The 22,256-nt window shown below is 40.3% G+C and overlaps 5 protein-coding genes across 7 annotated transcripts; 3 read left to right on the top strand and 2 right to left on the bottom strand.

The window, feature by feature from the left end:
• Positions 1–275: 275 nt before the first annotated feature.
• Positions 276–3,376, top strand: RB195_021618 (uncharacterized protein; the record flags this gene model as incomplete). Its single annotated transcript, XM_064208459.1, has 13 exons — positions 276–365; positions 426–545; positions 617–723; positions 779–936; positions 994–1,077; positions 1,227–1,432; positions 2,086–2,186; positions 2,245–2,369; positions 2,492–2,610; positions 2,665–2,784; positions 3,000–3,130; positions 3,197–3,309; positions 3,366–3,376. The coding sequence occupies 13 exons, from the start codon at positions 276–278 to the stop codon at positions 3,374–3,376; spliced, it is 1,485 nt and encodes a 494-aa protein (XP_064064340.1).
• Positions 3,377–7,540: 4,164 nt separating this feature from the next.
• Positions 7,541–9,988, bottom strand: RB195_021617 (uncharacterized protein; the record flags this gene model as incomplete). 2 transcript variants are annotated; one of them, XM_064208457.1, is made up of 7 exons in its annotated part: positions 7,541–7,602; positions 7,658–7,791; positions 8,567–8,690; positions 9,264–9,353; positions 9,422–9,527; positions 9,694–9,819; positions 9,905–9,979. In XM_064208457.1, 7 exons carry the CDS (start codon positions 9,977–9,979, stop codon positions 7,541–7,543), a joined length of 717 nt encoding a protein of 238 aa, XP_064064339.1. The 2 variants fall into 2 exon arrangements, with proteins under 2 accessions (XP_064064339.1, XP_064064338.1); XM_064208458.1 differs by lacking the exons at positions 8,567–8,690; positions 9,694–9,819 and having other exon boundaries at positions 7,658–7,780; positions 9,905–9,988.
• Positions 9,989–10,319: 331 nt separating this feature from the next.
• On the top strand, positions 10,320–10,733 carry RB195_021616 (uncharacterized protein; the record flags this gene model as incomplete). Its single annotated transcript, XM_064208456.1, has 1 exon — positions 10,320–10,733. One exon carries the CDS (start codon positions 10,320–10,322, stop codon positions 10,731–10,733), a length of 414 nt encoding a protein of 137 aa, XP_064064337.1.
• Positions 10,734–12,270: 1,537 nt separating this feature from the next.
• RB195_021615 (uncharacterized protein) lies at positions 12,271–12,735 on the bottom strand (the record flags this gene model as incomplete). The annotated part of the gene is made up of 2 exons (XM_064208455.1): positions 12,271–12,396; positions 12,499–12,735. The coding sequence occupies 2 exons, from the start codon at positions 12,733–12,735 to the stop codon at positions 12,271–12,273; spliced, it is 363 nt and encodes a 120-aa protein (XP_064064336.1).
• Positions 12,736–18,951: 6,216 nt separating this feature from the next.
• On the top strand, positions 18,952–20,205 carry RB195_021614 (uncharacterized protein; the record flags this gene model as incomplete). 2 transcript variants are annotated; one of them, XM_064208453.1, is made up of 1 exon in its annotated part: positions 18,952–20,205. In XM_064208453.1, the coding sequence occupies one exon, from the start codon at positions 18,952–18,954 to the stop codon at positions 20,203–20,205; it is 1,254 nt and encodes a 417-aa protein (XP_064064334.1). The 2 variants fall into 2 exon arrangements, with proteins under 2 accessions (XP_064064334.1, XP_064064335.1); XM_064208454.1 differs by having other exon boundaries at positions 19,162–20,205.
• Between the last annotated feature and the right edge of the window lie 2,051 nt (positions 20,206–22,256).

The raw sequence follows: 22,256 nt of genomic DNA, 5'->3' as shown, positions 1-22,256 counted from the left end.
TTTCCTTCTTTCACAAACCCCTAAAGCATACAGAACCTGCCTTTTCTGCTTCCGGAGCTTTTGAATAGAGATAATTATCCACAATTTGAGTGAGGGATTTAATAAAACGAAAACGGATGCTATCTCATACTACTAGGTGCCAGCATGTGTGCAAAATTTAAATATTGTCCATATTAAATTTTATTTCATTTAAAAACTAATAAACGTTCTCTTCTAGCAATCGAATCGTCTGTAAATAAGCATACTGCACAATCTTCATACAGTACACATTTCAGATGAGAGTTTTACTCTTATCCATACTTCTCATCGCATGCATATGCGCCAAGAAGGACAATGTTAATGTTAGCAATGAGACGCTTCTGGAGGTGAAAATGCTACTTGGGAAAAACATGCCAACACAATATAGCAATATAAAAGTGTTTCAGAACCTAAATGTCGGGAGAATCGTACAAATCTACCAACAGTTCAAAGGTATGGCCAAAAAAATCATCACGACAATCGAACCAACTGTCGAGAAAAGAAAGAAATTAATAAAAACCTTCGAAGTGAGAAAGACAGCGCCTCAATCATAATGAGTGATCAAATGACCAACATGTACGTATTCGAGTACTTTCAGAATGTTACCGCCACGCTTTCCAAAAAATCTTCAAATCTAACTCTCGATCAGATAAAGGCGAACATGACTGGCCTATTCCTCTTTCAAGGAGACATCACACTCACCAAGTAAGTGCTAAATCAGAAAACATTCAACTCGAAAACATGGGATTAAATCGCAAAGGTCGCAAGCTGATGACATCCAGAAAGACATTGAAGCCCAGTACAAAAAATTGACGGAAGGGAAGAGTGGTCGCACGAAGCGCTTTGCGTACAGAGGCTCGAAATATCCTAAAAATAGGTGGAATAGAGGAGTACATTACTACTTCCACAACAGCACTAGTAAGAACAATATAGGTTGAGAAAGTGTTATTATTTTCCTAAGAGTTCGATTTGCAGCAAAACCGCAGCAGGAAGCCTTCAGAAGGGCAGTCAAAGCTTGGAGCAATAACACATGCGTCGACTTCTTCGAGGACGACAAAGGTAAGGATAGCTGTTGGATTTTTGAAACCTTCACGTGCACTGCGTAAACATAAAGAAGGATATTTCGATTGTGGTGCACCCCAGCCGTGAAAAATGTACTTCCTCCTGGATCACCAATAACAAAATGTCGAATCACCTACCTATTTCAGCAAAGAATCGAGTGGTGGTAGCACGAAGCTACTTTTGCTCCTCATTTGTCGGCAAAATAGGAGGAGAGCAAGCAATCTATCAAGCTCCTTACTGCGATCACTTCCGAGGTGCTGCTCACGCGCTCGGCCACGTTCTGGGGCTCCTTCATCCGATGAGCAGAGAGGACCGTGATAAACACATAACAGTGAAAGGAGAAAACATTTTGGTGCGTCAGAGGAAGTAGATGTCTCGATGATACAACACGGCCCATAACTTGCGTCTCAGGTCGAAAACAACACTGAAGACTTAAAGGCATCATCCCACGAATCTGAGGTGTCACGGATTTCAGGTGGAGTATTCGTATACGGGATTGTAGATTATGGAGAGAAGGGTGCTTCGTCAATTTCTTCCTAATTGGCGTAAAAAACGGCCTGCAAGATACGGCTTTGAGCGCTCCGTTGCGCTATTTTCTACAACAAGTTCGATTCGAGCGCGCCAGCCTTGTGCACGCGCCGTGGGGTGATGCCTTTAAGATGCTAGTTTAAGTATTTGTTCAAATTTCCACCTAAAATCGCTGCTCTAAAAAAGTGGTATCATGACAATGTACCACAAGACTGAAGTCGCATCAGTATTACAAGTTTGAGGCGGGTTACCCGTCAAAATCCAAATTTGCATTATTAAGAAATCAATTTCGCTTCTGCCACTAGTCATTTAAACCCGTTGCCTTTTCGACAGGTCCAAAATCGACACACAAAATCCACACGCGAAAATCCTGACAACTTCTGAGCGATTAATGCGTTGCAACATGAGACAAAAGTCAGAGGCTATGTTGTACATATCCTGAATATGGAAATTAGGAGCTATACTAAAAATGTTCAGCCGCCCATAATCTTCCAATTCCTGAAACAAACAAACAAGACGAACAACGACTATGGATTAGGTTACGATCTAGGAAGCATCATGCATAGTAGTCTTCAAAGGTACTTGTGATGTTACGCTGCAATAATACAATACAGAAAAATATGGGAGGTTTTGCAGTGGTGCCGTGAAGAACACTACAGTAACGCTTGACCCCGTGGACAAAAATTTCATGAAGACCGCACCGTCGGAGACGATATCGTTTAATGATCTACGTGCTGTCAATATTCACTACCAATGCGAAGGTTTGTCCCAGAAAAATTTTCATTTAAAAAAAATCTCCAAATTTTCCAGGAATAATTCCAACTAAATATTACTAGTCTCGTACCACGTCTAACATTTCACGAATACTGCATGTTTCTTTCAGAACGATGCAAAAATGTTACTCCTCCACCAAAGTGTCAAAACGGAGGATACCAACATCCTCGTGACTGTGGCAAATGTCTCTGTCCTAGCGGTTTTGCAGGAACACTCTGCAATGAAAGAGTACTCCATGAACCCCAAAAGAATAATTATACTTTCGAAATTATTTTTTTCTAGCCTCGTGGATGTGGGAATGAAAGGAATGCGACTGAGGAATGGCAACCGCTAATCGATGAGCTGAAAAATAATAAACCAGACCCCCTGGATGGATACTCACGCTGCAACTACTGGATTCGGGTCGGTTCGCATATAATTTAAAGATTTATTTAGCACACTAATTCTACAACTATTCTCTTGCTGAAATACGATGTTTCAAGCAAAATCTTCTACTTCACAACATTATGAAAGTTCTTGGAAAAAATCGTTAGTATTTTAATATTTACTTTTCTACTTAACATAAATTATTACATAATAGATACAGACAATTGTAATCCTTCAGTTGACATTTTCAGTCCCCTGATAAGACGAAAATCGAGATTGAAATCATTAGCTTTGACAACAAATCCAAAACCAAAGCAGTCTTTTGCAATGAAGCTGGAGTGGAAATTAAGACGAACAAGGACCCAGCACTTACTGGATACAGGTAATCCGTCTGCATTAGATAGCTGGTATGTAGCAGTGGTTACTGCGCAAATGCATGACCATTAAGGTTCTGCTCCAAAGAGGACGTACGCACCCTCAAATCCTCCTCCAATCTTGTACCTGTCATCACTTATAACAGACTCGCTGATGAAAGTAGAGTCGCCTTGAAATATCGTTACGGTTAGTTTAGTCTATTCTTTTTCCCTACAGCTGCCTGCCTTAAAAAAAATTTTCAGTGAAAGCTTAAGGCTCTGAGAAACCGTGACGAAATGGAAAAGGCGAGATGTCCTGCTCACTGAAAGAATCATTTGTGTCATCATTTGTGGTGTATGGGTGAATGAATGATTCTTGGATATCTTGATCAATACATATTCATATTCATTTCATTTCCGTGACATTGACGCATATGCGCTTTTATCTAAGAACAAAATGATCACCAAATTTCTTCAGTTGAATTATTGCATCCTATATGTTTGAGAGGATTTCAAATGAAGAACAGCTGAAACCATGTAGTCGTTGCCGACATCTAAATCTCATTTCCTTTTCATTATTTGATCGCAGTGGAGCTCCGAGGCCTTTCGGGGATATGCGCGTGCCCAAATGAAAAACATACAAAGTCACTAAACTTATCTAAGAAAAAATTGATCTTGTCGTTCAGGTTATGAGGTTAACCGCGGAGAGTAGCAATGGCCCCAAGGGCATAACATATTTGGAAAATGTCAACGTGGAGCCAGAAAGTGCTGTTAGGGACGGCTTTATCCTGCAATAGATCTGCAGTGATACGTACAGACATTGCTAACGGATGACCGCGAACTGGATTGTAATGTTAGAGGAGAAGTCAATGTTAGAAAGTGAACTGATGTATGAAAGGACAATCAGCTGGGCACACTCTGAAGGTTGTCGTCGGCGCTATGAAAATGGAAACGTTATGAAAATGTTATGGAAATTGCTACAATTTCGAGTTGTGATGTCGGGAAAAACGAGAAGAAAAACTGTAGGAAATACCCACTATCTCTTCAATTGAGTGCACCACCACGCTATTATACCAAACTAAAAAAACCCTGCACAGATGGAGTACTATGGGTGATACGTGCGTTCGTACGGGTCGTGCAGTTAAATGCAGGATACCACGAATCAGACATGGTGAAGGAATGTGCAGGAAAATCTCTAGTCAGGGTTGTAGATAGTGGGATCAAGTGGCTTTGCTCACCTCTCCCTGATCGTCGTAAGAAAGGGCGTGGAAGACGTCATCTATGCAGATGATTTCAGGTGCAAACCGCCGAATCCATGTACGATCGGTCGAACATCAGTGATGTCTTCTCATGAGCCTTTTCGAGTGAAATAAATGAGTAATTGGACCGAAACTTGTGCAGTGAGGAGCATTTTAACGTACCTCATAATACCAAAGTGGTTTCCATGCCGTTTCATACGACGATCAGGGAGAGATGAGCGGCACCAGCTCTGATCTTGTAATCTACAACCCTATCTCTAGCTCTTCCCACGGATTACCTCCATACGTCAGATTCGCGCTATGCTGCCTTTAAATCACCTGCGTGGTGTAGCTTTGTGGCACTATTTGCGTTCTGTACATTGCCGATTTCAATTATAAAAATTAATGCTCTTTTGCTGGACTTTACGTGAGCTGCGGTTCCGATGTTGCTTCGTTTTTAGGCACGTCTCCGGTACTATTCCACAGAAATTTTAAAATTTATGAGGAACAGTTTCGGAGACGTTTTTGAATATATATATATTTATTTATTTATTTATATAGTTCAGGATGAGGCCAAACGTTAGCCTTCTCGTGTTGCTCGCGTCACTGATCAGTAGCAACATAATTTTCTACCAGCGCTTTTTTCGCTTCTTTTATGAGAATTACAATAACTGGAAGTGTTAGGACTGCATCTGAAGAGTATTTAGATTTAAGTTTGCACCTTTTTTCTTCCGATACCGTCTACGACTAAGAAAAACAATTCGAAGCACTAACTGTTTTAATCGAACAGTTAACGTAGAATTATGTTCGAACATGAAAATCCGTGAACATCGTCATCAGATAGGGGAAGGCAAGGGCCCGTCGTTATGTCACGTAAACTGCTTCCTTCCATTTGAACACTTGCTTTCATGTGCATCGGCGGGTTCTGAGGAGGGGATCAGGCGAATGAATATGGGAACGCACAGAATTGCGAGCATAAAGAGATGAATATTGAGATGAAGCGCCACGCAAATAATTCTCATCCTTTAAAGGATTCTCATTTACCTTTCGTAAATATTCATCATGGAATTGTCTCAGTACGTTCTGACGCACCAACTCTGCGCCGGACCCCTTTCACCCCATTTTACCGCTTCCTTGGGGGTCGGCACCACATCAACGCTATGGGACCCGTCTTTTCCTTCGCCTTCACACCTGTCACGCCATTGGACCGGTCTCACTGCTTTCTGGAATTTTGAAATGTCTCCCTTTCCGTTGGAAACTATGTAGATTTCTCACAAAAGTTGAGAAGCGATTGTGTTTTTTTATTGTGAGTATTTTTCCGTTACATAGATATCGAAAATGGATTGGATTTGTCCACAATAAACCGGATAGATAGGGGCGGTACTGTTCTCTACGATCTATTAAATTCAAATGAACTGTCAACGCCGAATAATACCATTTATAAGAGAGCACGGCTCGATGTACGGTCATGACACTGAGATTGAAAGAACTCTTTGGAAGAAGCACCGTTCGTACTATTCATTTTCACCGATCGATACAACACGTTTTGGACGACACATAAAGGATGAAGTATAAAATGTCTGGCGTTAGTCAGTCTGCTTGGGATGCGCCCCCACGTTCACTTCAATTCAGAATTGGTTGAGGTTTACGATCGTGAAACTGGCCTATGCAATGACTTGCGGTGGTTAACCGATGTGTCAAGTCAGTGTTTTTATCCCAGACAAGTCTGATACCAATTCATCAGCCCCGGAGGGACGAAAGCGTTTTTTGAGCACTAGGGCAGATTCGAACTTCCGATCGATCGTGCAGACATAGTGGGACCTCGTCCTGACTGCGTTAAAACCACAAAAATGTTTCGGATTAAGTTGATACTGCCAATAAATTCTAAACTCTAGAATTCCGCTTCCTAGACGATCTCATCGATCGTCCAGGAAGCGGAACCTGTAACCGCTACACTACACCCGCCCCTGAGAGGGGGGAAGGGCACAGAATAGTAACGAAATATATGCCGTCCAAAGTTTTGTTTAGTTTAGACGGCACATATTTCGCTACTATTCTGTGCCCATCCCACTTTAGTTCAGTTCACTTTAGGATCACTTTAGTTCTTCAGTTTTTCTGACCTGACTATTTCTTCACGTTAAGATTGAACAAGATCAACATATGTAACTCTTAGCAAACTTAGCCCTATTGTTACTTCCTAGTTAATGGCTAGGTTCTTGATCCATATTTTACGCTGCGCTAATTATGCGCGTTTCTTAGTCCCTTCCTTTTCGTCTTTCTTTAGCTTTTGAGCATTGTTTCGGTTAGCCACTAATGCTAGTGATTTTGAGTTTTTCGTCCTTGTATTAACAAGCTTATAAATTTAAATGTACGTAGCATACCAAATTCCTCAATAATGGTAGATTTCAATGCTTGTGTAGTTTTGAGCTCATACCAAAGCCATTTCAGGCATTTCAGGCTCTCGGTTGCCTAAAAGAGAAAAAAGGCCCTCTTTTAGGTAACAGAGAGCAAGTGGAGCATGTCGAAATTAAAAATCGAGTGTAGTGCTTACCTCATCCACGGCAGATTCGGAGAGTCCGGAGAAAAGGTGTTTCCCCTTACATTTCACATATAAGTACTAATGGGGCGGGTGTAGTGTGGCAGTTAGATGTTCCGCTTCCTGCACGATCGATCAGAGGTTCGAATCCGCACTAGTGCTCACCAAGCCTTTCATTCTCCCGGGGTCGATAAATTGGTACCAGACATGTCTGGGAGGATAAAAGCACTGACTTGACACATCGGCTAGCCACCGCAAGTCATTGTTTAGGCCAGTTACACGTTCGTAAACCCCAAACGATTCTGAATTGAAGCGAACGTGGGGGCGCATCCCAAGCGGATTGAGTAACGCCAGGCACTTTATACTTCATCCTTTATGAGTACAAATGTTGTACAGAAAGTGCATTCTGAGCAAATTACTACATCGAAAATGTATCTTTTATCATTTATCCCCCCTCAGACTTTTTCGCGAGAGGAGATCAGTGCAAGTTTTCGAATCTAGCAACCTGCGTCCAATCTTTGAAAAAAATTTTAGAATACTAAAATAAAATGTTGCTTTTCATCATTCAACAAGAGCTAATTAAGCTGTGTATGGAGGAGAAATTCAACAGAGTATAAAAAGTATGGTACAGACACACATTGCGGTGGAAATGTTTATTTATGCAGTTAGAGCAATGTCTTTCCAGGTAGGTTCGACTCCTTCCCACCCACTGATTGGGGCCGAAGTGCTAAATTATGCAATTTCGATTCATGTTCTACTGCCAGGATGAGAAAAGCACTCACCAATGAGGAACTTGATGATGAATTGTGATTCTTCAATGGAAATGGTCTCCGGCAGAGGATCTCTGTTGAAAGCGATTATAGGAACGAGATTGGAGGGTGATGTAATGTTGTATCTATCACCATCTGAACAGAACCTTAACAATATGTAGTTATATTGCGCCGAAACACAGATTACTGTATCTGTGTATAAGTTGGAATGCGGTTACTTGTAGCCTGTGAGCCTTTGATCCTTGATTGCTTTAATTTCCACCCCAGCTTCATTGCAATAAAGGTCGTTGTCATCGAAGGGACTTTTGTAAGGTTCTACTTTCATCTCAATTCGGATATTATTCGGTGACTGAAACCCACTTTAAATTAAGCGTATAATTTTGTAACATGAAAATTTTGAGTTGTTAGATGTGCTAGAAATGGAGCGAAAGTGTCGGAATTCTAAAAGTGGAAATGTTTGCCGACACACTGTCTAACAGGACACAACACTGGAATGAAGCGGTTCCCCATAACAACAAACTTGATCCAGTAAGTGCATCTTTCCATCTAAATCCAATCGACCTTTATCATGCTTTAAGGGTACAAACGACACGCTCCAATACCCTGTCGCCTCGTCTTTTCTTTTCCACATCCAGGTGGCTGAAGTAATTTCATCTCCAATATAAGTGGACTGCAACTGATAAGAAATACTTTACGACCACACAGAGGTCCTGCGTATCCGCCAGGGCAAACGCAAATTTTGCAGTTACTGGGATGGCGGAATCCTCCATTTTTGCACCGATAAGATTTTGGACATAAATCTGGAACTCTCATGTGATCCTCCTCAAATGGTCTACATTGTGTTTTTGCAGAGTTTTCCGGTAATTTTTTGTCAAAATCAACTCTCTGAGTATAACAATTTTTGTGGAAAATACGAGATACCTCAGTAGTTGCAGCGCTTGTTGACCAAATTCAAATGTGCAAATGACATCGATTCCGAACGAAGATTTTTCCTGTATTTGGATCGATAGAATGTATCGTACGATCTTTATCATTGATAGAGCCGCTGAAACCAAATAAGTATGCAGATAAAAAAAAACAATTATAAGGATGTCGGCTGCATAACATCGCGTAGCCTCACCTTTTTGCGCCTGTTTGCATGATTTTCCAAAATCGTAGCCTATACCAGAAACGTTGTTCGTATATTGTGATTGATTAAAAGCCATGTGGAGTTGATTCGATTGTAAATTCACAGTTTCATCAACAACATCACAATTCTAGATTTTTTTCTTCTCAAACCTCAAGATTTTTGGACACTATTTTCACATAATTGTCACGATCATTTCTGCTCCTGGTGGAGAAACCCCAAAGTATAGCCGAGTTCGTGCGCAGCACTCCGGAAGGTCTCGCAAAAACCGCTCAGAAATATCATGTGTTTCTCTCCGCGTTTACCCAGATATGAAGCGCAGAATGGAGCACCCGCAACGACGACTCGATCTCCTGCAACAGGAAATTTCTATTATTTTGAAGCCGTCACGCTCTTTTTCTGTGTGAAAATTCTCAGAAGCTATAGAGCGCCAATCAACGAAAGGTGGATTGTAGAGAATCTAGCAGAAGTGTGCAGCGAAGCAGCGCTTACCACTCTCATTATCGTCTTCAGTGATGTTCACACATGTGTCCCTTTGCCAAGCCTCGGCTGCCCGCTTGAAGGCATCCCTCAGTTTTTTATCTGCAAATAGATTATTGGCGAACAAACAATTTCGTTTTGTTTTTTTTTTGCGAACTCTTCACACTTACTACCCTTTTGTGGAAGGAGTATTTTATTCCTTGTGACCACATAGGGGGGAGATAAGGAACTTCTTGCAAGCCTTGTATGTCCTTTTGCAATACGCCACCTTGCTCCCTAAAAAGTTTAGGAAACTTCTCTCAAGAACCCATAATTCTAACTGAAATGCTTACTTATTGAGGATGATATCTTCTTGGAGTACGCATCAGAATGCATCACATTTATTCTTTCCAATATCTTCTTGTGGTCTGTTCAGTAGCTCATCCTGCTTCTAAAAACCGACGTATGCATGATAGCACTTTTCCGTGGTGAAGATTTTTTCCTCTTCGCTTATATTAAGTGAATTAACGACTTCTCCCATTTTTCTTAGCTTAGTGTGGATTTCTGCAAGGGCTGTGAATTCAATTTCCTGAAGCAACAACAAGTGTATTACCTTGAATTATTCTGTACCTCGAAAACGCATTGCAATAACTCATATTTTCGAATCTGCTTACCTTCACAAGGTCGAAGGCGGGCAATTTTTCTAGACCTGCACGTGCACATGCAAATAAAATCAGGAACGGGAGCATAACCCACATTCTGATTTCAGATGATTAATTATTAGGTTGGTCCAAAAATAATACGTTTTTCGCTGCCTTATCTTCCTGACAAACTTTCATCGGTTCATATTTAATATTAGAAGCCGGCGTTTAGTAGCGCATTTCTTTGTGGTTATTAGTGCTGAAGTCATTTGAACGAGAATCAGTATTTTGTCATTACCAGGACTTAGAAAGTAATACGTCCAGACAAGATACTCACCAAATCTTTTTCTACGAGTTCAAGCTGGGCAGGTCTAACACTGTTTGGGGTGAGGGAATCATCACCGAATCCACGATAAAGCGTTTGTTTCAAAGGTTTCGTCCTGGCGACATGAGCCTCGAAGCTAAGGAAGGTCGCGCCCGCCCTTCTCAAGTTGACGACCACCTGCTGAAGGCAATCATCGAAGATGATCCGCTTAAAACGGCACAAGAGAGTCCCCAAAAACTAGATGTTAAACATTCAACAGTCGTTCGGCATTTGGAAAAAAAATTGAGAAGGATCTATAAGGAAGACGCTTCCAAGAAATTTCCGAGGCTGAAAGTGCACTATGGTGACTATGTGCTGGTGTGCTACAAGTGTAATCCACTACAGCTTCATGAAACTGGCGAGACCATCACCACAGAGAACTACTACAAAGAACTGGACGAAATGCACCGAAAACTCCAACTCCTTCTCCCTGCGTTAGTGAACAGAAAGGGCCTGATTCTACTACACGGCACTAGCGGCCACGCATTTCAAATGTGACGCTCTCGAAGTTGGACGAGTTAGGCTACGAGACTCTCCCTGACCCTCCATATTTGCAAGACCTTTCGCCAATCGACTATCAGTGATTCAAACATTTGGAAAGCTGCCTAAGAGGTCTTCCAAAAGCAAGGTCATACCTAAAACGACTTCCGAAAGTACGTGAACTCCAAAATCCGAGACCTTTATGCAGCGTGAACAAGCAAACTTGTGTTTCGATGGCAAAGACGCGTGGACTGCAATGGCTTTTAGTTCTGTTGATAAAGTTGATTTCGAGGAGAGTTTTAAGCGCTTCGAAGTGAATGTTTGAAGACGCTCATTATTTTTGCACCATCCTAATATGAAAGAAATCATTTCTCGGTTGTTTTTCTCACGCAAGACTACATGCAAGGTATCAGGCAGGAAAGCACCTGAGACGTGATGTAATTGAGTTGCTTTTGCGAACAAAATGGGCTAGAGGTATTTGCTTATCTCAGCAGCCCGAAAGGAGTAAGGGAGGGTCCCACCCCTAATGGATGCGCTTGCGCAGTTACACCACGCCTTAACCCATCTTGACTTGACAGCACGTACTCGTTTTATTTTATCAGAGTTAGTTCTTCTGATACTTTTTTCTTCTAAAAGAACATTCCAGGAATGGACGAGCCATATTATGCTAATGCTCTGATTTGCAAGTAAAGCGACCTGATTAGCTTTATTGGAAATTTCAGCTCATTAAATACGCTATAAGCCATACGCACAATGTAACTGTCTTTACACTTCGTGTCTTCTGATGATTAACCTTAATGTTCTTCTGGCAACACTACTTTCAGTGTATCGCACCCTATGGAGATGTCAGCGAATAAGGATCCTGGACAGGGTCAAGCGTATAGTTGAGAAAAATCCATCCTAAAAACGACCCTCCCCCTCGCCGACCCTCCCCCTCGCCGACCCTCCCAAAAACGACCCCCCTCATCTCGTTCCTACCAGTAACTGCCTACACAGCAATCAAAAGTTGGGTGAAATAAATAAATAATAAATAATAAAATAAATGAATAATAAAAAATAAATAATAATGAAAATAAATAATATAAAAGGAATTAAAAGACAAATAAACGCCTAATAAATAAATTAAATAACACATAAATTACAATAATTTAATTAATTGATGAATTTAAATTTTTATTAATAAATTAATAGTATAATAGATTATTTTAAAAATAGTAATGCTAAAAGTAAAACAAAATATATATTGTAATGCAGCGATATTAATAGAACAAATAACTAGAAAGTATATGTTAATGTTAATTGTATGTTTCAGATGCCGCGTGACGTGTGCCAGGTGGAAGAAGATCAACAATAATAATCGAGGTAGAAAAGCATTTAACAACTCGATGGACTGATCTAGACACGGTTAGAATATTGTGTTTGATTTTCTGTAGAATTTCTAAAATAATGTGTGTTCCAGGTAGCACGCATGAAGATGTGGAACAGTGCAGTGAGAAGACAACAGAAGAAGATGTTTATTGATTTTTACACATGCAAAAAAATTTAATAAATGATTTTAATCTTCTATTTCGAGCAGCAAAGTCCTCGAGCGGAGAGCTTGCTCGAGTAGCTCTTGGTGTTCCAGAAGTTCGCGTTCCCGGTTCCTTTGCCGTTTCACAGTGCTTCGTTTTACGACCCAAGTCTGAGCAGAAATAATGATAATAGCAGAAAACATTTTGAAACGAATTCCAAAAAAAATCACAGATAGACTGGAAAAAAAATGTTTGCAAAAAAAAACTCTTACCAGTAGCGCGATGATCGTGGCGAAAGCAAAAATTCCGAGTACAGCGAAGATAAATATGGAGGAGTGGTCAGTCGGTGTAGCTGTTGTCGTCGTAGTCTCAGGCTGAGAAGTGAGCCACGCTTTTCTCAACGCTTTCTTCTTTGCCAGCCACTCGGCTGAAGGCTTCGATCCGGAATTACCTTCTCTAAGACGCTTAAAAGCCTCTTCAGGAGAAAGGCTGACAATATCTTGGTACATCTGTAAATACTGGAATTAGTGTATAAATAGATCCAATAAATGATTATAATTGGGCGAGAAGATTTGAAGAAGTGCCAATATAATAAAGGAGGACTCAAGATAATAAAGGAAGGCTAACTAGAAGGCAGTCAGATTGCCAAATGATGCTACCGGTAGGCCGCGACCCATTCCACATTGGCTATCCACCAAAATAGATATATTTGCTCGGATTAGCACGAAGTAGACGTTGCTGCAAGAATTAGAAGTGAGTCAGTATGTATGTAGACATACAATTTAAAAAGATAAGTGAGCTCTAAATGTGTATTCGGTAACACTATTGTAGTGTTTGGCACTGATGAAGAAATGGTCGAAAGTTCGATCCCCGCTGGAGCCAATATTTTTGCAAAACAAAAAAACAGCTGGAAAAGAAGGAGAACACCTTTCAAAACAATTTTTACACTTTTTCCAATTATTAACAAACGATTTTACTCATCGACAATGGAACTGAACGGATGAGAGTTCGATCCCCGCCGGAATCTAGATTTTTGCAAAACCGAAAAAAATCACTGAGAAGAACACTTCACTGCCAGTTTTTTGAAACTGTATTCAGAACACGGCTTGCCACATATAAGTGTTATAAAGAGGTTATTTTAGCGATTAGAACGAGGCCTTAATTGGAAATTACCGCTGGACTGGTCGGATTTTGTTACCTTGAAATAAACATGAATAACTCACTAACAAAAAGGCGCAGGAGGACAGAGCTGGCAGCTTTGTGTAGAGGAAGATTTGCGCTACAAAACGGTTAAAAAATCTTTTTTAGGGACCCTCTGGTCTTTTTGAAACCTAGTTGAGAAAAAGTTGAGAAATTTGCCGTTTTTCTCAACTTTTTCTCAACTAGCTTTTTTAGAGATAAGAACAATTTGCAAAAAACCAAAAACGGATTGTAGTGGCAAAAATCTTCCTCTATAACATACTTTAAACCGATTTTGTTTTTATAAACTATGTGCTGAGTTATGGAAGTTTGTTTGAAATCACACAGATTTTGACGCATTGCCGAAAATCTGAGATTTCGCTCTTTTCCTCGTTGCGAGGATGCTGTAGCGCCGTTCAAAAATTCGATTCCATATTTGGATACAGCATCAGGGAAAACCCCCAAATGCAAATTTTGGCCTTTGTAGGTCTTCTGGTTCTCTCAAAAGCTAGTTGAGAAAAACTCAAAAATTTGAGGCAAAAATTGGGATTTTTCTCAACTAGGTTTCAAAAAGACTAGGAAGGCTAGAGGCACCAAACTTTGTAGAAATATAGAATAAATCTCCCTCTACACAAAGCTGCCAGCTTTATTGCACGAGAGTCACTTTGAGCCTAGATATTGAGAATCTAGTGGAGCCTACTTTGTACTAATTTTAACCCTAATTGCGTCTGTAGATGTCTTTTTTCCGTTTAGTAGGAGCATCAGAATTGCTTTTTCGACTGAAAGTAAGAAAGCCGTCGCTGTCAGAAGAGAAATCTGCTCTTTAAATTCTTTTACGTTAAGTGCAAAAATAGGACCTCTGGCAGGGATTGATCCCTGACCGTCACAATAAAAACAACGCGGCATCGCGCTGATCCTTCGAACCACGATAAGCTAATGCTGCATCAGCCGTTATTTCAACAGATGATGTAATGGCCAATTAACAGATATCATTATCGAAATATAATAATCGATCGATGGGGAAAGGTCACGCATAATGCACTTTATCTGCACAACACTTACCAACTTGTGTCAGCGTACATGCCTTTCATTGTAGCTATGCTTCTACATTTACTTAGTGCTCTTACACTTCTGTTAGCTTCTGAAGATCTCGTTTTTCATCCTTCCTAGGCGAATTTTCAATGCTACGTTTCCGTACAACTGCGGATCTTCAATATATCGAATTGGATGAAACGAAGAGTGCCAAAGCACTGTGCAAGCTATGTAGATTGACTCCTATGGTCTCTTAGTACTCAATACGAAGTCACCTCTGGTTACTTTCATTTCTTTCATAAAAATTAATAATAAACAATTTTGTAGTGCTTAGACTTGATGGGTTTGACAACAAGTCGATTTTTTGAAGATATCAAAACTTTTAGGTAGTTAATTGCATTTAAAATAATTGGTTTTCTATTTTATCACCTCCACAACATTATCACGTTATTTATTATGCATCACATTTATTCAAGATTTCAATTGTTTTGGTTTGTGCCACCGAAACGACTCCGACGTCATCAAGCATCAGTTAGAGCAGCAAAAAATGCTAAGTCGTCCATTTTCAAGACTGGCTCAAAAAGCGCAGTAGTTTCATTACCAGAATTATGAAGAATAAATTTTTAAAAAATCATTTTTTGGTTTGTGTACCCTCTTTTTATCCTAACTTTTTTGCTACAGTAGTCTTCCTCAACTGCAACCGCGAGACTTCTTCAATCGTTTATTCGAATATAAAAAAAAATATTTATTCTATATCATTTATTTTTATATTAAACAGAACTCAAGGACTGAATATGCATCATTGACGTTTTTTCTTCTTTGAGACAACTCTTCCATTTTTTAGTCGCAGATATCAGGACCTGAAAAAAAGCCTTAGAATACGTTTCAGTTGTGAATATCTTCTGATATGCGATAAAAACATGCCATTCACTGCTCATCATCCTTCAAGTTTCAGCACTACGTCTGAAAAGAAGCAGTTTTCACTCCTGTTTTTCTGCTGAATGTCGCATACCCAAATTACACTTCATTTTGTATACCTTAATATGTGTTTGTTTGAAAACGACAACCCCGTCTCCATTTTCTCTTTGCTCCTTTCATTTTTTCTGATTTTCCAACCCCTACTTAAATTTTTTTCTTAATTTTCCGACCCCCTCTTACGACCCCTCCCCCTGATCCGACACCCCTCTTACGACCCACTGTTGAGAAATTCTCAACACACGCTTGACTCTGATCCTGGATCTGTTGAAATCCAACACTGTACAATGAAAAAGATGTTGTCTAAAGGCAAGAAAGTCCGTCTATTCATTTTGAATCGCCCGCAGAAACCGAAGACTCTTTCTTATCCTTGAACGAGGTTTTGATGAGAAACACAGCTAAGAAGAGATTATGTAGATAGGGTTCCACTTTAGGTGGAGAGCTACTGTCGAAACTAGAAAGTGAAAATTATTGAGGATGAAAAGAACGCTCGATAAGAGGTTTATAAAGGGTTTGAAACCAGACACCTTTCCTTCTATGTTTGAATTTTTTTCGGAATGAATCTCCCACTGTTTAGTAGTCATTGGTAATTTAGACGTACAAGTTGTGCTGAACAAAGACAACTTATGCTACTAAATGGTTCATCATTGCACAAAATAGTTTCGACGTAAATAAGTGAGAATAAAATTTTGAAAACAAGTAACCATCCGACTACCCATTTGCTCTAATTTTGTAAAATTTATACTTTATTCCTCCATTCAGGAAGATCACAGATTCGTGTCTGTGCAGAATCCTTGACTTATTCCATGAAGCTGTATGGTTTGTGCTGGTTTTCAATCTATTTTCTCTGCCCGTCTTAAAATCAGTTTACCTCGTTTTTCCCAAAGCGTATAAAATCACACTACGAGACAACGGTCGACATTCTGCACACCTCATATTAATTAAAACCTGAAGAAGACATAAGTAACGAATCGCAACGTCAAGACCACTATAAAACATAGCAGAACTTCCTTCGAAGCATAGTATATTCCAGCTGAACACAAGAAATCCTCAGACTCGAAACGACAAAGGTCATAGAACATGCTACTCATTTACTTTGATTTCTTTTAAAGACTGAATAAAAATGAGATCAACGATTGCATTTTGTAAAATTTATCTATCAGAGGTAAGTAAGTAGAAAAGGAAAAATTATATCCTTTTCTACTTACCTACCTCTGATATTTTGTTCATTTCATTTATGAGAATGGTGGAAATTACTGATACTCTTTAGATATACTGGAATTTAATATAAATTTCCACGATTCAATTCTAACTGCTAGTTGTTGAAGGCCAGGGATAGAACCAGTCTGCGCTTAAAAATATGGCGACTTCTGAATAATTCCATGCGGCTGAACTCGCTACTAAAATCCAAACAGGACATAGTGGAAACAACTGATCCACTACAAATGCTTTTAGAAGAAAAAGACTAGCCTTTAGGCAATGACCTAAACATTCCTGTTTTTGATTCTGGAACTATCCCAAAACTAGAATTTGCTAAATAGAGAAATCTCGCATAAAACATCCTCACAGCAGTTTGAGAGTGATTCTGTTCTCTCAATTTCGGTCCTCAGATTAATTCATTTTTGTGAATGAAAACCTCAATTTTCTGTCTCATCGCTTACGAATTTTCCTCACTAACCACGCTGTCTTGATGGTGACTAACAACGACAGAGTTTAGGATTTACTGACAGTATCACCTTAATAGTCTTGAAAAAAAAGCAGCAATCACCATAAAAATATGAGGTTGCGGGAAACAAATTCTTTTTGTTCTATATTCAAAACCTCAACCAAAAAAAAAATCGGTCATTCTTGCAGTAGTCAAAGTTCCACGATTCAATTGTAACTGCTAGTTGTTGAAGGCTAAGAACTGGTAACATTGGTAGAACCATTCTGCGCTTAAAAATATTGCGGCTTCTGAATAATTTAATGCGGCTGAATTCGCTACTAAAATCTTAACAGGACATAGTGGAAGCAGTTGGTCCACTACAGATGCTTTTTAAAAGAAAAAGACTAAGACAGCCGGCCCCTGAATGGTGTTGTGTAAGATGCCTTCTATTGCAGCGCGCCACCTTTGCACGCGTAGCGTCCCTTTCTGCCTATTGGCGCAGTCCGCATTAATTTTCGACGAATAGCAGGGCGGAGGCGGCGCAAGGGATGGAGCGCTGCAATAGATGGCGTCGTACAAAACAGCATTCTGCAGGCTGCTGTTTGCAATCATGCAGAGAGAGATGTGCGGAACTACCCGGTCTCCAATCTCTAAGTCCTCTCTTCTTGAAACCTCGGCATTTGATAGTGTATTATGTTTTCTTGTTATGCCAACGAGGTTTAGGTGAAACTTTTTATTGGCCTGACGTTTCGACAAACTCGTCTTTCTCAAAGGCCTGAAAATGGTACGAGGTCTTTGATACTATGCATATCCCATCAAACTCCTCCTCTCTCCTCGCCAACCCTCGATATTGCTCCAAGTACACCACGCAAGACCTTAAAAGGAAAACAACTGACCAGTTTCACCGACTAGCGGGGTTGGTTAACCACCGCGTTCTTTAAGATTGTCCCCAAGGCGAATGAGATCTACGCACTGTGCAGTATCCTTAAGTACTGATGTGTGGATAACGTCAATGATCGAACGGCTAGAGTCACAGTAATTGGTGATACTCATGTTTCCGATAATGCTATGGACTTCCTAAGCCTAGGACCCTCATTTTCGATTGCTCAGAATGTCAATGGGGCGGTCTTTCGTAAAGTTGTAGGAGCCCTTCAAAGACTTAGAGACCAATTTAGGATCAAGGCCAAACATGAAAACACACCACAATCCACGTTTGTAAGCAGGAAGTTACTTCCACCTGTCCCGTTCCCCCGTACTTTTTATAAAGAACCTGAACCAGTTCGTGAAGCCGATGTAAAGTTTAGAATTGTATCAGCGAGAGTGTTAGCCGCTTTCAACCAACACCGAAATCAGCGGCATAGAAACTTAACAACGCATCAATGGCAAGGGTTTCGAGAAGTCCGAGAAGTAATATCTAACGGAACACTGTTTATCTCGGTGAGCGACAAGGGAGGAGAGTTTGTGGTTATGCCACAAACTCTAGATTGGGAAATAACGGAACGACATTTAATGGATCATAGTATTTATCGCCGAGTTACAGAAAAAGAGTTTGCTGCACAATACAAAGGTCTGAACCATGTTTGGATGAGCTTCGGTAAGGCTGCTGGGATTGACGAAAGATTCTTGAGCAGGTTAAAAGTAGAAACACCGAATTGCCCTGTTTTTTACAGCCTGATTAAAACGCATAAGCTTTCAAGTAACGACCTACGCTCAATGTCAGCGGAGACATATAAAATAAGGCCAATAATAAGCTGCGTAGGAGGACCAACAGATCGCATCTCTTGTTTTCTAAATAATTGTGAGTCAACTACTACCAAAAGTGTCTTCTCATCTATCAAGCAGTTCACAATTCCTTGAACGTCTTAAAAATGACAGATTCGAACAAAATTGTGTCATGGAGTCATTTGACGTGACCTCTTTGTACACAAACGTTCAAAACAAACAGGCGTTACAAGCGTTATCTGAATTGCTAGATAGACACGGTAGTAGTATAGAAACCTTTGATCTAAGCAAGCAACGCATAATGATCCCAATCAACGAATGCCTCCAGTGCAATGTTTTTAAATGGTCAGGAAAATATTTCTCTCAAATAAGAAAACTTGCTATGGGCCAAAGGCTTGCTCCAGTTCTTGCCGTTTGCTTTATGAGCAGAATAGAACAACCAGTGATAGGACGTCTTCCACAGATGTACTGCCGTTATATCGATGATTGCTTCATTATAACATCAACGCAATCCGAAATGGACGAATGCTATAGAATTCTGAATGAACGATCGCAGTACATAAAACTCACTCGAGAACAACCAAGAGATGGTTGGCTGCGTTATTTGAATGCTCAAATAAAACTAAATAATGGCATTGCAAGTGTGAAATGGTATCGCAAAGAAAGCTCGAAAAACATACCGATAAACGCAAAGTCAGCCCATCCTAATGGCACGAAAAAGGCAATTATCCGAAATATCCTCAAAACGGCAACAGCAATGTGCACAGAGGATAGAGGACGGGAGGAATCACTAAAACTAGCCACAAGCACAGGTAGTTCAATCGGTTTCTCGAGATTGAAATCTAACACCCAATCTCGAAGTACGAACAACACAGTGAGGGTCCCACGTGGAGGTAGAATTCCATTGTGCATCCCCTTCGTCTCTGACTCCTCAACTGCTGCTATACACCGGACTCTTCTGCGAGCACAGGTGCAAGATGATGTTGTGTTGGTGAACATCCCGAACGACAGCATCAAGTTAGTTCGCAATAGATTCTACGATAGGCAGTGCGTGTCAGAACGTTGCGTTGTTTGGCCATTCGGTAGCGCGAACATCGGAGTTATTTACCAAATAGAATGCCTAACGTTCAATGCCATTTACATTGGAGAAACTGGAAGGTTGCTGAACGTGCGTATCAAGGAACATTTGGCTGGTAAAAGGCGAGGGAGTTCGATGACACCGTTAGGGCACCACAAAAATGATAAGCATCATGGAAATGAGTTTGAAATGAAATGCACAATATTAGCGCACGAGAAAGAAATATCTGCTAGGAAGGCATTGGAAGCATTCTGGATTTCCGTCAGGAATCCGTCCATGCATAACAAAAATGAGTGCTTATCAATTACCAATGACTTATTGCCGTTCGTAACACTCTGTGAGCCATAAGATTGTCCCACATGCAGTTCCTTAACGTTATCCACACACCAGTAATTAAGGATACTGCACAGTGCGTAGATCTCATTCGCCTTGGGGACAATCTTAAAGAACGCGGTGGTTAACCAACCCCGCTAGTCGGTGAAACTGGTCAGTTGTTTTCCTTTTAAGGTCTTGCGTGGTGTACTTGGAACAATATCGAGGGTTGGCGAGGAGAGAGGAGGAGTTTGATGGGATATGCATAGTATCAAAGACCTCGTACCATTTTCAGGCCTTTGAGAAAGACGAATTTGTCGAAACGTCAGGCCAATAAAACGTTACACTTGAACATCGTTGGCATAACAAGAAAACATAAATACCCCGTCTCCACAATCTATGACCCTGTATCTGGATACTCCAGTTGAAATCCGTACCACCTCAGGTGTTTCTGGAATGCTGCCTTTAATCCAGGAGAAAATAAGGCAGCAACAGTGGGAGGTTTTACCACAACCGCTATATTCCCTAGACGTAGCACCATGAAGTTTGCATTTATTCCGATCAACGGAATATTGCCTATGGAACAAAAACTTTTAAAATACCGATGAAGTGCGCGGTCACTTAAAATCATATTTTTCTTCAAAGAGACGAAATTTTATGAATATTAGATTGAAATCACTGTACCAGTAAGATGGGAAAGGTCATGGATAACGGCGGAGATTACATAATCGACTAATGATAAGACTAAGTGTAAGTAAACTCGTTTTTTTTTTGTTGCCTCTGAAGTAATTGACTAATGTTAGCTGAGGTTATACTACAAGAATGACCGGTTTTTTTTGTTGAGGTTTTGAATCTAGAACGAAAGGAATTCGTTTTCCGCGACCTCATATTATTATGGTGGTTGCTGCTATTTTTCAAGACTATTCCACAATCCGTCCATAATCCATCCATAATCTATTTCGATCCATAATCCATAATCGATCCGTAATCTACGACCACGTATAGGGATACTCCACCTGAATCCGCACCACTCAGATTCGTGGTGTCGTATCTTCCGGCGTGCAGGCCGGCATTATCTTGCTCCAATCCATCTGGAACCAATTTTCGCTGCCTGTAAACCTTCCCAATTTCCTGAATATGTCTTGGAACTGTTGAGCAAGTAACATCAAGAAATTTCGTTATTTCCTGGATTCGCAGTTTGTGATCAGTTTCCACCAGTGATTTTAAATCGTCATTATCAAACTCAGCAGGGCGTCCATTTCGATCGCTTCGTGTCAAGTCAAAACTGCCGCTGGAAAATTTTCTAAACCAGCGTTGGTACTCATTGACCCCTCATGCACGTCCACACATATCACATACGCTCTTTGTGGCAACCTTCGCATTAACATCCGATCGAAAATGAAGCAGCATGCAATGGCGTAAATGTTCTTCAGTTGGTTTATTGGCCGCCATTTTACAAAGGTGCAATAAAACCGTTTCATGTGATATTTTCATGTGGCACACGTCAATTTCGAACGTATAAGTATACGCTTGGGCTTACTGGAGTGCTCATTCACTGCACTTCAGTGATCCCTCAAAACCACTAAGCAGAGATAATTGTTACAGTTACGAGGCTGTTTATATCCTTCGTTTTCACATCTTGATGCAACACAGCTTGACAATCATCTTCTTATGTAATATATTAAAAAGCTGCAATTTCATGGATTTTCAACTTTCATGAGATATCGCTAGGATATTGAAGGATCATTTATTCAAATTCCTGAATACAATCGTAAGTAGTGAACATAAACACAACACCAGACTTCATCACTCCAAGATTTCGGAGCAAATGAATTGTAACAAGCAGAAACAACAAGAATTCATGTGAGCAAATATCCGCCTGAAATAAATTCTTTGCAATAGAAAAATATCACTCAGGTTCTTGAGAAGAAGAGCTGACGTGGATTCGATATACTCTTGATATTGTGGACGCCCCTAAACACGCCAACATCTTCACAAGTAAAACTAAGTACCCATGTGTAGATTTCAGCTTACCCTAAGAAATCCTGCACAATGACGTTACGTCACCAGTAATTACGTATTTGTAC

Source organism: Necator americanus, chromosome X, assembly GCF_031761385.1.
Source record: "Necator americanus strain Aroian chromosome X, whole genome shotgun sequence".
In the NCBI taxonomy this organism is placed as follows: domain Eukaryota; kingdom Metazoa; phylum Nematoda; class Chromadorea; order Rhabditida; family Ancylostomatidae; genus Necator; species Necator americanus.
Note: the sequence above shows the minus strand (reverse complement) of the source record. Positions and strands in the feature narration are given on the sequence as shown.